The 17165-nt window shown below is 37.5% G+C and overlaps 1 protein-coding gene across 1 annotated transcript; it reads left to right on the top strand.

The window, feature by feature from the left end:
• Positions 1-1592: 1592 nt before the first annotated feature.
• On the top strand, positions 1593-5083 carry LOC141487055 (uncharacterized). Its single transcript, XM_074185860.1, has 2 exons — positions 1593-1765; positions 2180-5083. The coding sequence occupies exon 2, from the start codon at positions 3295-3297 to the stop codon at positions 4663-4665; it is 1371 nt and encodes a 456-aa protein (XP_074041961.1). The 5' UTR covers positions 1593-1765; positions 2180-3294; the 3' UTR covers positions 4666-5083.
• The last annotated feature ends 12082 nt before the right edge of the window (positions 5084-17165 follow it).

Raw genomic sequence — 17165 nt, forward strand, 5'->3', positions numbered from 1 at the left:
GTCTGAAGATCTTGATCTGCCAAAGTCCTCTCTCTCATAAAATAAAATGCAGGGTGTCTCCAAAGGAACCTAGTTAGTTGTTGTCTAGGTTGAACTGGTATTTGCTGATTTGACCAAACTGGTTTTTGATTATATTGTGACTAGAAAGGGTTGAAATTTTCAGAAAACTTGTAACGGGATTATTATCTACTTAAAAATGTATAGTTCAAAATATTGATAATGAAATCAACTTCATGAGGAAAAAAAATATATTATTCCGTATTCATATAAAATAAACATTTTACATACAACAATTACAACATTATTGGACATATCCCCCGGACATCATGATTTTCCGCGCCACTGGATGAATGTCAAAAATTAGGTGAGCCCATTATTTGTTTGGAATATATTCTTTCGTTTCGTATAGCCTTTCGTTATAGGATAAATTTGAGGTTGTAAGGATACAGGAAGCAGTTGACATAATTTGAGCTAGATTGTCCTCGGTTTTCGATGTGGATACCTGAAAGTAAATAACACTTCAAAATACATGTCTTACCAAGCCTAAATAACTAACTCTTAAGGAAATAATTTTGCTTCTAATTGAAAATAACTATATTATTGTACCCACCTGTTAGCTGACCGTCCAGTTGTAGTTTAGTTCCATAATCCTTCGGATTGTTTTCGTTGTACCATTTAGGTTAGCTTATTAGTGGTTCTGTTGACCCAATTTCAGAAAATAAGATTCATCAACTTAGATTATTAGTCGCGATCTGTGAAACAGTTGTCATCATAGGGCTCGTAAGACAACGTTTCTCTGTTCGCTGATGGAGGGCGCGAGAGGTACCGTTTCACGATTATTTATAAAAATTCATGTCAAGACGTGTCGAAAAGGAAATTATTTTTACTGTTTTTTTGATTATTATATCAAATTGAATTCGGACTAAGTGTAGGTGAATAATTGACAGCTTGTTTAAATTAAACAATAGTGAACAAACATTATCAATTATCTTTCGCCATCTATGGGTCAGAGGGACTTAGAGGTTTTGTAATGGTAAATATACCTAAAAATTTTAGATGTCGATAGGTTTCAAATTATTGCCCTTTCTGTTTCACACACCTTTTCCGATAATTCAGTGATTTAACTTACCGACTTGGAAATGGAACGGAAGTCACGTATTTTACTCTTCACCGATTGGTTCACCCAACGCTGCTCATGACGTATAGGCATGCGCTTCAATAAGGAAACGTTTTTCAAAATAGGCTTTAACGGATATAATTTCCCACTAGACTCCAAATCTCAATTTCCGGCCTACTCAGGACGGGAAGGAGAAACAGATCGACCTCCGTGTGTGTTCAGAAAGAACCATTTTGGAAAATCTGTCTATTAGACACCTCATAGAGGATTAATTTCCATAAGGTTTCATTTCAAGTGAAAAGGTGCCTGTTAGTTTCGTACTTATAGAGTATTGCTATTGTTTGGTTGTGGCCCTTTCACCCTGTTCAGGGATCAGAGAACCCCACGTGAGTACGCCATTTTTGTCAACCTTTTCCGTCCATTTGTGCTTTTTTTGAGACGTTTTCTCATTTTCATTTTCTCCTATTATAGGCGATCTACGTGTGATTAGTTCATAGACGATTTTGTTGAACCATTACGAGTTGGGAACTACTCAAATCAGTGTTTTGGAAAAATACTGAAATCTATTTTGTGGAAACCGAAAAAGAAATACTTGTCTTCAGTATTTCTCCGGATTTTATTGTAAAAGAAACCCTTCTGAACTGGAAGGTAAGTTGCTCTAATTCAGACGGAGTGTACCTAAAGTGTCTTGTGTAAAATATTTGTTGTTTTCATTTGGTTTTTTTAGTATACGGTTACTAGACATTTGCCAATAAAAATATATAATATCATAGTACCGTTCTATCATAATTTATTTTATTTTTGTTATTGATTCTTCCGCTGGAAATCAGCGCATTAATTTTTACTTTCGATAATTTCAGTAGATTCTTGCCATGTTATCATATATATTAGTAAACTTTTGGTTTTTTATTGAAGGTAAAGAAAATAAAATATTACTTTTCATATCGATCACTGTTTTACGGTGTTGTCCCATTAATTTAAAGTCATTAAGGATGCTACTTTTGTATTATGTACTTAGGATGATTCCAATAGAAATCAATGAGGATTTTTTTTTCTTTAAAGGGTTTTTTTTTTGGGGTACCGTTTTCCTGTAGGAAGAATTCACGCCAGATCAACAACCACTCTGGAACATTTCGACTACCTAACTTGGCGGATTCTTTAGATTCAAGATTGTTGTTTGGACTTGGGGGCGGAGAAGACGCGCAAGTACCTGAAACAATAAAAAAATTGACTGTATTTTTTTATATATTACTTACATTATCGTGATTAATAACTTACTGTTAATTGTGTAAAGCGGAAATTAAGTCGTGTTTTGATCCAGTTAATTATTTTTTCGTAATAATGCGTCTGCGCTCTGGGCCCACAGCAAATGACTTCGGAATCCTTTTAAAATATTCTTGAAGGTGACTTACCTGCGGCTTCACTTCCTGCTCTTTATGTATTTAATTTTGATTTATACGTAGCTGGCTCTATTTTTTTATTGAGAAGTTTAAGGTAACTAGTAAGGAAACTTAGAAAGTTATCAACTCCGTTTGGCTTTAAGTATTGATTTGAATTTGTTTAAAACACATCGATTAAATCCATGGATGCTAAAAGTTTTTTTAACCTGTGCTAATTTTGTTTTTTTTTTCCTCGCAAAGTAATTGAATTTTAAATACCCAAGTATTAAGATTATACTGTACAATTTATTTTCACGTTATCAATATACTGATCTATTGGAATGGTGGCTGGTCAATTTTATTTCTTTTCTCTTGGTAAGTTGGAGAATTGGTAAAGATATTAGTGAAATCTATTGGCATTTCAACTTACCTGGCGCCCAAATAAAAAAAAAATAATATACAACATCTGTAAACTCACTCCCGTCTCCTCTGTAGTGAACCGGTATGCCTTGACTGTCATCGTGACAGCCCACCAATCGCAACTTCAAGTATTGAGGTTACATTTTTGGCGCCCAACGTGGGGCCATTTAGAGAAAAATTATACAGGGAAAAGAAAAATAACTTTTTATGTTGAATTTTTTTTTGTTGATTCTTTTTTCCTCCCTCTATCATAAATTTATTGATATATGTATTCCATCGGTGAATAATACGAATCGTTAAAGAATTTGGAAGTGTATTTTATATTTTATACGAATAAAATCTTGAGAGAGTATATTTTATTTTGCGAAAATTGATTGAATGATGGCTCGCAAAATGGTAATCAATCGCCTGGACAAGGAAGAACTTGAGTATGAGTTAAAAATAAGAGGAGTTGGTACGGGAACTTGTGAAGAAATGAGACATCGACTTGGGATAGCGTTGAAGATGGAAAAAACTGGAGAGAGTCTGTCATACCCTGCCTATTCATATTCCTTCGAAGAAGATGAATCAGCAGTTAAAGAGAAACTCGATGAAATCGGGTCTCTATTAGATACACTGAGTGGACCAAGAACTTCGGGAGAAGCCGTGAAATTGCACACTAAATTGGCTCATGTTCTGGGAAGAATAGATCGAATGGATCCTGACGAAGATTCTGGAAAAACCCACCAAAAAGCAAACTTAGTGGCGACCGCTCTGACATTGTTGAGTGATTTCAATGATAAATTGGATGCACTGGATACCAACCCACCTGTGTTTACGTCTGTTCCGGCTGCGCTCAATCAACTTCAGACAAGACTTGGAATGCTATCTTTTAATGCAAACATCAACGCCGCCGCTAGGTCTTCCACTTCCGCGGATCCGGATACTACGCCTAATACGGTTAGCAAGATGATCCCGCCTCATAAATGGAATCTTCAAAAATTCACAGGAGATGGCAAAGGATCTTCTATCTCTGCATTCTTTGAAGTTGTTGACGAATTACGTTCAGCAAGAAATGTTCCGGAAGCCGTTCTTTTCGATTCTGGGATGGATCTTTTCGCAGGTAGAGCCTACCAATTCTATAAAGACTGTAGGTCTCGAGTAAATAGTTGGGAAGAGATGGTAGGGGAGTTCAAAGCAGAATATCTGTCTGCGAATCACAATGATGCCTTATTTGATGAACTTCAAAAGAGAACTCAGCATTCTTCGGAAAGTATTGGGGTTTATTTAGCAGTGATGGCTAGCTATTTCAAGCGCTTGGGCTGTCCAATCACCGAGGAAGCTAAGTTGAACATTATCATTCGGAATTTACACCCTTTTTATCAGGATCGGTTGAGAGAACCCTTACCAAAAGATTTATCGGAGTTGAGAACTACCTGTCGTAAAATGGAATCAAGAAGGTATATGATAAATAGTTATGTGGAGCCGTCTTCTAGGAAGTCCAACATTTTGGAAAAGGATCTTGCCTTCGTGGAATCAGAGAGTAAGGTCAGTGAAGTAGATAAAATAGACGCGACTTCCAGCCAAATGCCGAGTCTTCGGGACCAATCAAGACAGATCGTTTGCTATCGTTGTAGGACTCCAGGACACAGAGCCGTTGGGTGTACTTCACGACGTAAATTGCAATGCTTTGGTTGTGGAAAGGAGGGTTTCACCAAAAATAGTTGCCCAAGTTGCTCGAAGACGGGAAACGCTCGAGGTCATCCTTAATAGGTCGAGGTAAGAATGACCAGGAAGTTAACTCGACAACTTCGCTTGGACCAATCTTAAACTACATCTTAGATAATGCTGAGCAGGACGAACGTCCTTACCTTAAGGTGGAAGTGATGGGCTACCAGATTCTGGGACTTTTGGATTCGGGAGCTTCGGCTACCATTCTGGGAAGTTATGGATGGGAGGCTGTAAGAAAACTAGGAATTGAATTGGATACGTCGAAGAGAGTTCGATGTACCGTTGCCAACGGACAATCATGCGAGAGTATCGGGGTTTGTCAGGTACCTTTTTGTGTCCGAGGGAGAGTTAAACTCATTGATGTCCTGGTAGTGCCGAGTTTGAATCAAACTTTGATCCTTGGTACCAATTTCTGGAGAGCCATGGGAATAGTGCCCGATCTAAGGCATAACGAGTGGTACTTTTCCTAAGAAGTGTTCCATCTGAACGCTGTTGATCACCTGAGGGGTCAGACGATTTTGACTGAAATGGAGGAATTGCGATTGAAGGCATTAGTAGAACGGAACAAATCCGCAATGGGAGACCGGTTGGGATGCACATCTATGGCAGAACATGTAATAGTAACAAACTCACCACCTATAAAGCAAAGGTATTATCCTGTGTCACCCGTAATACAGAAGCAGATAGACATGGAACTGGACGCGATGCTGAAGGATGATGTCATTGAGAGGTCTAATAGTGCCTGGTCCTCGCCTATCTTGCTGGTCAAAAAGAAAGATGGTAGTTACCGCTTCTGCGTCGACTACCGAAAGTTGAATGCTGTGACTGAACGGGACGGATATCCTCTGCCATACATTTCTCACACCCTGGATAAACTACGAGATGCACATTACCTGTCTTCCCTAGACATAAAATCTGCCTACTGGCAAGTGCCGGTGGCGGATTCCTCTAGACCTTATACCGCCTTCACCGTACCTGGTCGTGGACTATTTCAATTCAAGAGGATGCCGTTTGGGCTGCACAATAGTCCAGCCACTTGGCAACGACTGATAGACCGCGTATTAGGACCGGAATTGGAACCCCACGTATTTGTCTATTTAGACGACATTGTGGTGGTGACCCAAACGTTCGAAAAACATCTTTCCGTTTTAGATGACGTTTTCTGCCGTTTACGAGAAGCTAATTTGACGGTAAGTTTCGAGAAGTGCCATTTCTGTCGTCCGGAGATGAAGTATTTAGGACATGTCGTCGACAGAAACGGACTTCACGTTGACCCGGACAAAGTGAAAGCCATGCTTCAACTACCTACACCTACAACGGTGAAGGACGTTCGGCGATTAGTCGGAACATTTTCGTGGTATCGCAGATTCATCCCCGACTTCGCTTCTCTCATGTCACCGATAACCGCTCTGATGAAGAAAGGCCGAAAATTTGTTTGGACACCATCCTGTGAAGAATCTTTCCGGAACATCAAAGAATGCCTAATCGCAGCTCCTGTACTCAGCTGCCCAGATTATAATTTACCTTTTTATTTGCATACCGATGCTTCTGGTTTTGGCATTGGAGCTGTGCTCACTCAAGGTTGTGAAGAGGGGGATAAAGTTATATGTTACCTTAGTAGATCCTTGACAAAAAAAGAACGGAATTTCTCTACAACTGAGAGGGAATGTTTGGCAGTTCTTTGGGCAGTAGAGAAATTGAGGCCATATCTGGAAGGCGTACCATTTACGGTTTACACAGACCACTATTCTCTTGTGTGGTTGCAGAACCTAAAGGATCCAACGGGCAGACTCGCAAGATGGGCAGTACGTCTGCAACAGTACAATTTCAAAATCGTGCACCGCAAGGGGAAGGACAATGTTGTTCCAGACGCTTTGTCGCGCGCTGTTCCGGTAATCGACTCAGTAACGGCTGCACCGGAGGTCATTCAAGATAAATGGTATCTCAGGCTCAAGGAGAGGGTGATGGATAACCCAATTAGGTTTTCCCAATGGAGAGTTTATCAGGGTAAATTATACAAATATGTGAAACCGAACATTCCTGAGCTGGGTGATTCATGTGATTCATGGAAATTGGTGATCCCAAAGGAGAAGAGGCAAGATATTTTGATGGAGGCTCATAATGTACCTACTTCTGGCCATATGGGTATCTTCAAAACCTATAATCGCATCGCGGAGAAGTACTATTGGCCCAAACTCCGATATGACACTTCCAGATTCGTAAGAAGCTGTTCCATCTGCACTGCTCATAAACCAGATCTCCGAGGTCCCAAAGGGCTGATGACAGCTCAACCTAGAGTAACCAGACCATGGGAAATGGTATCCACCGATCTAATGGGTCCACTCCCCCGATCCCTCAAGGGCAATAAGTTTATATTAGTGGTAACGGACTATTTCAGTAAGTACTCTCTGGTGTTTCCTCTCAGAACTTCAACTGCAAATATGGTGGCAAAGAAAATAGAAGAGGAAGTATTTTTAGTATATGGTGCTCCTCGCCTATTATTATGTGACAATGGCCCACAGTACCGATCAAAAGAATTCGTAAAATTAACCGCCGAATATAAAGTGAAGATCAGATATAACGCAAACTATCACCCGCAGGCCAACCCCACCGAGAGGGTGAATCGGACCCTAAAGTCAATGCTGGCCATATTCGTGTCAGATAACCATCGTAAATGGGATGCCAGCTTACCTAAGATAAGTTGTGCTTTAAGAACCGCAAAACACGAATCGACCAACTATTCACCGTACTTCATTAACTTCGGACGATCTATGATCCTATGTGGAGAAGACTTCGAGAAGAAGGATATATCCATGGAAGACGATATCGAAGCTGAAGCATCGCGACCCGAAGGATTTAAAAAATTATTTACGGAGGTGAGACAAAGACTGGACACTGTAGCGAAACGAAGTGCAAAAACATACAATCTCAGGAGACGGCATGAACAGTTCTTGCCTAATCAACCGGTATGGCGCAAAAATTTTGTTCTGTCTGATGCCGCTAAGTTTTACTCAGCAAAGCTAGCACCAAAATACGTGGGACCGTTTTACGTGAAGAAGAGAGTATCTCCTTGGACGTATGAGTTACAAGATGAAGATGGAAACTACAGAGGGATATGGAACGTGAAAGATTTGAAGTCAGGAGGTTCCGCTAGCGCGGATGAAAATTTACCCCAGTAAATTTTCTTCAAGTAAGGGGGGTATTTGTAACGGGATTATTATCTATTTAAAAATGTATAGTTCAAAATATTGTTAATGAAATCAACTTCATGAGGAAAAAAAATATATTATTCCGTATTCATATAAAATAAACATTTTACATACAACAATTACAACATTATTGGACATATCCCCCGGACATCATGATTTTCCGCGCCACTGGATGAATGTCAAAAATTAGGTGAGCCCATTATTTGTTTGGAATATATTCTTTCGTTTCGTATAGCCTTTCGTTATAGGATACATTTGAGGTTGTAAGGATACAGGAAGCAGTTGACATAATTTGAGCTAGATTGTCCTCGGTTTTCGATGTGGATACCTGAAAGTAAATAACACTTCAAAATACATGTCTTACCAAGCCTAAATAACTAACTCTTACGGAAATAATTTTGCTTCTAATTGAAAATAACTATATTATTGTACCCACCTGTTAGCTGACCGTCCAGTTGTAGTTTAGTTCCATAATCCTTCGGATTGTTTTCGTTGTACCATTTAGGTTAGCTTATTAGTGGTTCTGTTGACCCAATTTCAGAAAATAAGATTCATCAACTTAGATTATTAGTCGCGATCTGTGAAACAGTTGTCATCATAGGGCTCGTAAGACAACGTTTCTCTGTTCGCTGATGGAGGGCGCGAGAGGTACCGTTTCACGATTATTTATAAAAATTCATGTCAAGACGTGTCGAAAAGGAAATTATTTTTACTGTTTTTTTGATTATTATATCAAATTGAATTCGGACTAAGTGTAGGTGAATAATTGACAGCTTGTTTAAATTAAACAATAGTGAACAAACATTATCAATTATCTTTCGCCATCTATGGGTCAGAGGGACTTAGAGGTTTTGTAATGGTAAATATACCTAAAAATTTTAGATGTCGATAGGTTTCAAATTATTGCCCTTTCTGTTTCACACACCTTTTCCGATAATTCAGTGATTTAACTTACCGACTTGGAAATGGAACGGAAGTCACGTATTTTACTCTTCACCGATTGGTTCACCCAACGCTGCTCATGACGTATAGGCATGCGCTTCAATAAGGAAACGTTTTTCAAAATAGGCTTTAACGGATATAATTTCCCACTAGACTCCAAATCTCAATTTCCGGCCTACTCAGGACGGGAAGGAGAAACAGATCGACCTCCGTGTGTGTTCAGAAAGAACCATTTTGGAAAATCTGTCTATTAGACACCTCATAGAGGATTAATTTCCATAAGGTTTCATTTCAAGTGAAAAGGTGCCTGTTAGTTTCGTACTTATAGAGTATTGCTATTGTTTGGTTGTGGCCCTTTCACCCTGTTCAGGGATCAGAGAACCCCACGTGAGTACGCCATTTTTGTCAACCTTTTCCGTCCATTTGTGCTTTTTTTGAGACGTTTTCTCATTTTCATTTTCTCCTATTATAGGCGATCTACGTGTGATTAGTTCATAGACGATTTTGTTGAACCATTACGAGTTGGGAACTACTCAAATCAGTGTTTTGGAAAAATACTGAAATCTATTTTGTGGAAACCGAAAAAGAAATACTTGTCTTCAGTATTTCTCCGGATTTTATTGTAAAAGAAACCCTTCTGAACTGGAAGGTAAGTTGCTCTAATTCAGACGGAGTGTACCTAAAGTGTCTTGTGTAAAATATTTGTTGTTTTCATTTGGTTTTTTCAGTATACGGTTACTAGACATTTGCCAATAAAAATATATAATATCATAGTACCGTTCTATCATAATTTATTTTATTTTTGTTATTGATTCTTCCGCTGGAAATCAGCGCATTAATTTTTACTTTCGATAATTTCAGTAGATTCTTGCCATGTTATCATATATATTAGTAAACTTTTGGTTTTTTATTGAAGGTAAAGAAAATAAAATATTACTTTTCATATCGATCACTGTTTTACGGTGTTGTCCCATTAATTTAAAGTCATTAAGGATGCTACTTTTGTATTATGTACTTAGGATGATTCCAATAGAAATCAATGAGGATTTTTTTTTCTTTAAAGGGTTTTTTTTTTGGGGTACCGTTTTCCTGTAGGAAGAATTCACGCCAGATCAACAACCACTCTGGAACATTTCGACTACCTAACTTGGCGGATTCTTTAGATTCAAGATTGTTGTTTGGATTGTTTGGGGCGGAGAAGACGCGCAAGTACCTGAAACAATAAAAAAATTGACTGTATTTTTTTTATATATTACTTACATTATCGTGATTAATAACTTACTGTTAATTGTGTAAAGCGGAAATTAAGTCGTGTTTTGATCCAGTTAATTATTTTTTCGTAATAATGCGTCTGCGCTCTGGGCCCACAGCAAATGACTTCGGAATCCTTTTAAAATATTCTTGAAGGTGACTTACCTGCGGCTTCACTTCCTGCTCTTTATGTATTTAATTTTGATTTATACGTAGCTGGCTCTATTTTTTTATTGAGAAGTTTAAGGTAACTAGTAAGGAAACTTAGAAAGTTATCAACTCCGTTTGGCTTTAAGTATTGATTTGAATTTGTTTAAAACACATCGATTAAATCCATGGATGCTAAAAGTTTTTTTAACCTGTGCTAATTTTGTTTTTTTTTCCTCGCAAAGTAATTGAATTTTAAATACCCAAGTATTAAGATTATACTGTACAATTTATTTTCACGTTATCAATATACTGATCTATTGGAATGGTGGCTGGTCAATTTTATTTCTTTTCTCTTGGTAAGTTGGAGAATTGGTAAAGATATTAGTGAAATCTATTGGCATTTCAACTTACCTGGTGCCCAAATAAAAAAAAAATAATATACAACATCTGTAAACTCACTCCCGTCTCCTCTGTAGTGAACCGGTATGCCTTGACTGTCATCGTGACAGCCCACCAATCGCAACTTCAAGTATTGAGGTTACAAACTGGGGGTATTGCTGAAAGCGAGGTTGGTGATTGAAATAATGTTGGTTATTAAAGTTATGCCCTTGTGAATTATTGCCAAAATGTGGTTCAAGAACCAAATTAGGCCTGGGAATTTTCTACCTTATAAGGCCTAGTTCTCATGATTCCTTGAACTGAGTAATTTGAATTTCTATGATCCAAGAAAAGTTGGCAAAGATCGTTTTTCAGTTTTTCCAAGTATTTAATGTCACCCTATTACTACCATTACTTTAGCTTTTTCTACTGATTTTTCTTATATACATTCAAATATATGTTTTTGGAAAGCAGCATCTCCATATAGGGCATGATTGTTTGACAGGTTTTGGAAACGAGTTATGAATTTATTGAGAGTGGGCCCATCAAAGCGAGATATGAGAAGGTTCCAGTCGACCCTTTGAGGTTCTACTAAAGGCATGTTAGGGATGGTTTAGTTATTTTCAATATATATTGATCGAAAACAATTCAACTTTCGAATTCAGTATATTCATTATTATAATTAGTTATTTTCGCAAGTAAATCTAATTTCTAAATCCAATATCTAGTTGGAATTAACGTATCTATCCTATCTTTCCCAAAGGCCTCAAATGGAGGGTTTAGCAAAGTCGAAAAAGAATTTGGTACTTAAAGTTTGGTAATTGTAGTCTCCTGGTTCCTTTTCCGATCCTTTCTTCTGCAGAGAGCTCCTTGAATACCTTCGATTCTCGCTGGAGAAGTTGAAATTTCAAAGTCACAAAAACGTTTTCTGACACATGGAAAATTTTTTTTTCCACGACCGCGACAATCTTACTACGCCAATTATGTATTTGATATCGAAAACTTAGTTTTTAAAAATAAAATCGATTCAACATAAGCCTCAAGAAAGTGTTTATTCTCGTCGAGAGCAGTACAAAAAATGAATATTTACCAAGACAACTATCATGAGACTATTCGATAATGTGGAAGAAATTAAACTATGCTTGAAAAACAGAAAAACCCGCGGAAGTGTAATTACTGCGCGGGTATTCTGTGTGAGTTTCAAGAAGGTACTATGAATAAAATGCAATTCTTTTTATTAGAGATCTCATCTAACAGAAATCTGATCTACTTGCTATCATGAATTACAATATTACTCAAAAACATTTTTTTTTGTTTTTGTGTCACAAAATTCTATATATTCTCATGTATCCAGTAGCTCATCATGACACTTATATCTGAAGCCTTCCCTCTTGCCTTCTCAAAATCACAAACGACACCTAACGATTTGATCTTCACAAACTTAATTTTCAAAAATATCATGGAACATTAATGGAAATTCCAGATTTGTATAGAAATTTCATCACACAAGGGTTAACCAAGACAAACGGCAAAACCGTGTGTTTACAAGACTGAAACAGACATAGTTTGCAGGAATGTGGACGAAGACATATTAGTGAATGTCACGAAAAAAATCAAAACGGACTCATTCAAACAATAATATACACAATTTTTTTGCTCATCAGTCTTTGTCGATGTGGTGCAGTCAAACGTGAGAATGAATAATTGTTAGTTGCAAGGAGCTCAAACATGTGTTACTGATTGCTGTCTTCTATCATTCAAATGTATCATTTTCTGACAGTTATACAGTTTTGCTGTATTCGAATGCTTTATAATTTTTCAGATCTGTACAAAATGTATTCTCTTCCCAAAATTTTTAAGTACCCATTATAAAATAATTTATAACATTCTGAATTCATCAGTTCCTGACAATTGTTCATTTTTCATTGGTAATGGTGCAGTGTGCAATTATAGTGATTCTTTAGAAAAAGCTAGGGAGATGTAGAAAGAAGTAAGAAATGATTTAGAAAGTTCAAAAATTGCATATAATTTATGAGTGCTTAGTGTCCTTAGTCCTCACAGTTGACTAAAAAAGAAAAAATTACGAAAATGTATTTCACCGGGTACACGTGAAAGCAATTTAACTTCAGGTGTTTTCTTGCACTGTAATTTCATCCAGCTATTAGCAATCGTCGATGCTAAAGGAGTAATAAACTGTAATTAAAGGAAATTATTTTTAACCTGGCCGCACTGAGGGCTTAAATATATGATTTGTTATTTTGATTTATCAGAATAATTATTAAATAATGTGTACTTAATGTAGTCGACCAGATATATTCTGGCATTCCTCAAATACGTTTGAAGTTTACCAACCTATTGACTCACTGCGGTTTAGCGTATGCTAATTTCCCTATTATATTCAGTGCTATATGGGCTTTTGGAATCTGAATTACATGTCTTCGTTAGAGACCGTTTGCTGAAGGAAGAAGGAAGATAAATGGGAGGTCCACGAGAAGAAGCGATTATACACCCACGACTCGTGTAATTGTGCTCGTTCGTGAGATGAGATCTGACCCCATGTCCTCCCGAGGTACTAACAGAACTGCAACTCTTCCAATGAAAACGGCAAGTGAAATGTCTGGGTTTATTAAAGATATTGGTTCAGAGTAAGTTTCATGACAGAGCGAGAGATACGTTACTGCACTACAATATATTCCTTATTATTGAATGCAAGAAGAATGCCATACAGGCAGCGTTAATGCGTCCTTGAAAGAAACATCTCCAATTGGATTCTTGATTATCAATAAGCGAGAAAATAATCGTAAATTCGACCTTCTCATATCAGGGCGGTAGAGTTGAAACAAAAGATTCAAGTTAAAAAATAGACTCAATGGTGTCCTAATGCATGGCTTTAAAATTAAGAGGGATATATGTTACAAAAACACGTTTCGTGTTGTGAAGTACCGCACGTCCCGCCCAAATTTTGAGACATTTTCTGGTCGTTGTTTCTATGTATTATAGCTCTTTCTTAGCTCACTGAGGAAATGGTAGAAATTATATATCTACCACCAAATCATTTACAAAATTGTACAGGTATTTGAACGTATGAACAGGCGATGTGAGCAAGAGAAGAAACCCAATCAGCAGAGATGACGATCTGAGAGCCAAAACGAGGTTATCTTTCCACCGGTTATATCCAACATTCACAGAGAAAAGTTGTAGATTTCAACTATTGAAGAAACTTACGAAAAAGTGTTGGTAACACGTTCATAGCATGAAACCATGGAGATGAAGGATTACTTCTTTCTGTGGAATATTTATGGTATGAGAATTTACATGGAATTAACAATTGAAAAGAGGTCTCAAAATGAATTGCTGATTCCAGACGTGATGATGAAGAGGACCGATAAGTGAGACATATATGCGAATCAACACATACCGTTAATAATCCAACTGATTGTTCCGTACTGTTAACACCTTTGTCGACCTCAGTCCTATTGGTATTTACTCTCAGTACATTCAGCGTACATAGAACTTTTTTCACATACTTTTGGAAATTATAATTCATCAGTTCGGACTTCCATTGTCTGATATAACATACATTGATTTGATAACCCTGAAAAAAATCAAAAAGATTAACCGAAAATACCAATTTTATTGAACGAAAAACTGAAATTACGAAGAAATAACATGCAACAACATGCAAACAAATAAAAATTTAAATATTGATTGAAGCTGAAAAAATTGAAAAAATTAAAATATTATTAACAAAAAATTAAAAAATAAAAGATTTCAAATCTAGTTATGTCACAACGTTTCGATTGTAAGTATCCACGATCGTCTTCGGGTGATAACTGGACTTATTCCTCCGAAATCTGACTATTTAAAGGTCATTTGAGTGCTTTCATCTATCCCCTTTTCCCTCTTTCCGCATCATTGGTTTTGGCGGGAGATGACCGTTTGGCGTGAGTTGGTCGTTTTTCCCTTGATTAGACGTTTCCATATGTTACGTATGTCTACGCTAGCTTAACTTGTTGGAAAACATATACGCGGCTTTTTTGAATTTTCTCCTTGTGGATGATTTCAGCTTGAGCCCATTTGATGTTGTGTTGATGAGCCCAAACAAGCTCTGCTATTCCGTATTTGCTGGTTTCTCCTCGCTGTGTATGTTTCTTGTGCTCAGCAATGCGAACTTTCAATGGCCTCTTAGTTTCACCGATGTATGATTCTCCGCACTCGCAGGGTATCCGGTAAATGCAATTCTTGGAATCGCAGTTTGCGTTTGGTGGCCTGGTTTTCGTGAGGTTGCTACGGATAGTGTTCCCACATCTGAAGCATGTCCTGATGGTATACTTGGACCCAATCCTTCTTATCTTTTTCGATAATCCTCTAATGTAGGGAAGTACAAGTACTGGTTGTGGCGGCTTCTCTTCCTTGTGGAGTTCTAGCTAAGGCCTGTTCTATCATCACTTTGGAGTAACCATTCCGTTGAAGGTCATTTTTGATGACGCCTAGTTCCTTTTCGAGACCTTCCTTTGTATTACTCTGCCCAAAAGCAAGATCCAGTAGAGTCTTGATGATTCCTTTCTTAGTCGATTGATTGGGGGTTGGATTTCTGGTTCAGATACTGTCCTGTGTGGGTGGGTTTTCGATATACAGATGTTTCCCATTTAGGGTCGGTCCTCTTCACCAATACGTCTAAGAAAGGCAATTCCTTGTGGATTTCCTTTTCCATTGTGAAAGTGATGGAAGGCCTTACGTTGTTGATGTTCGAAAAAAATCTGTTTGAAATCTGTTTTTCCGTTAATCAGCTGTCTGTCGCCCCCATACAAACGACAACTCTCAGAAGTTGAGAAACTTGTGAAAGCTAAGGACTAACGAAGTCTTACCTTTCAACGTGTGATTCCTAACATGGCTCCTGTGAGTTCCTGTCGAAGAAGCACTTCAAATCATACAGAAGAAACTATCTGAAGATGGGGACCTGAATGATAGAACAAACTTAACGATACAAGTAATCAAGGAATTACTAGGATGCTGTGTACGAAACTGATACTTCCAACTGAAGGACGAATTCTTTACGCAAGATGAGGGACTGCCAATGAAATCGCCACTTTCACCTGTTATAGCCAATTTATATATGGAGTGGTTTTAGGAAGCCCCGAGTCTGGTTGAGATACGTAGACGACACCTTTATTTTATTGAACCATGGAAATGCAGACCTAGACACTTTCCTGAAGCACATCAACAACTTAGACCTTCCATCATTTTCAAAATGGAGAAGGAAATCCACAACGAATTGCCTTTCTTAGACGTATTGGTGTAGAGGACCGACACTTAATGGGAAACATCTGTATATCGAAAACCCACTCACACAGGACAGTATCTGAACCAGAATTCCAACCACCATCAATCGACTAAGAGAGAAATCATCAAGACTCTACTGGACCGTGCTTTTGGGCTGTGCAATACAAAGAAAGGTCTCGAAAAGGATCTAGGCATCATCAAAAATGACCTTTGATGGAATGGTTACTCCTAAGTGATGGTAGAACATCAAGTGGGCTCAAGCTGAAATCATCCACAAAGAGGAACACTGGTTTAGGAAAAAATTCAAAGAAGCCGCGTATATGTTGTCTAACAACGCATTTAGTCAAGCTAGCGTAGAGATACGTAACATATGGAAACCTCTAATCAAGCAAAAACTACCAACTCACGGCAAACGATCATCTCCCGCCAAAACCAATGAAGCGGAAAGAGGGAAGAGGGGATAGGTGAAAGAACTCGAATGACCTATGAATAGTCAGAGGAATAAGTCCAGTTATCACCAGAAGATGATTATGGATACTAACAATCGAAACGTTGTGACATAACTTGGTTTGAAATCTTTCAAGTTTTATTTTTTCATTTTTTGTTGATATTATTTTGATTTTTTAAATTTTCTTAGCTTTCATTATTATTTCAATGTTCATTTGTTTGCTTGTTGTTGTAAGTTATTTCTTTGTAATTTCAGTGTTTTGTTTAATAAAATTGTTATTTTCGGTTAATCTTTTTGATTTTTTTCAGGGTTATCAAATCAATTTATATTATATTAGACAATGGAAGTCCGAACTGATGAAATACAGCACGAAACATTGTCAACCACCTTCAAACAAATATTGAAATTATATCCCGTGAATTCTTTCGTGAAGAAAAAAACTCGCTACCTGAGTTAACGAAGCGATTTATGATATTTTTATGAACCGTTTTCCCAGTCATACATCATGGTGAGCTACTGAGAGTAGCATATTCCATACTGCTTCTCTGGGTTATCAATAATAAATCTGCTAAATATTATACTTGATTCATTTTTCAGATTGCGAAAGGTTAAAAAACACGGATAGGCAGCGAGGTATATGACAGTTATTTATATACATAAATTCCATACATTATATATACATTCCAAAGAATGCAGCTGATACATATTACGGAAGAATTTTATCTAGAATTGTTCAAAAGAATTCGCAGATAGAAAACAGATTCTTCAGAAAGATGAATGAATGAATGGGGATGCATTTGAATCCTAATGTTGCAGAACAGTTTGCATTGATGATCACAGAAAATAGAAGCTGTGGAAGCCAACAAATGCGGTTTCCA

This window comes from Leptinotarsa decemlineata, unplaced genomic scaffold, assembly GCF_025532065.1.
Source record: "Leptinotarsa decemlineata unplaced genomic scaffold, Ldec_3_MD MMD2_tig00078360_RagTag_RagTag, whole genome shotgun sequence".
Lineage (NCBI taxonomy): Eukaryota > Metazoa > Arthropoda > Insecta > Coleoptera > Chrysomelidae > Leptinotarsa > Leptinotarsa decemlineata.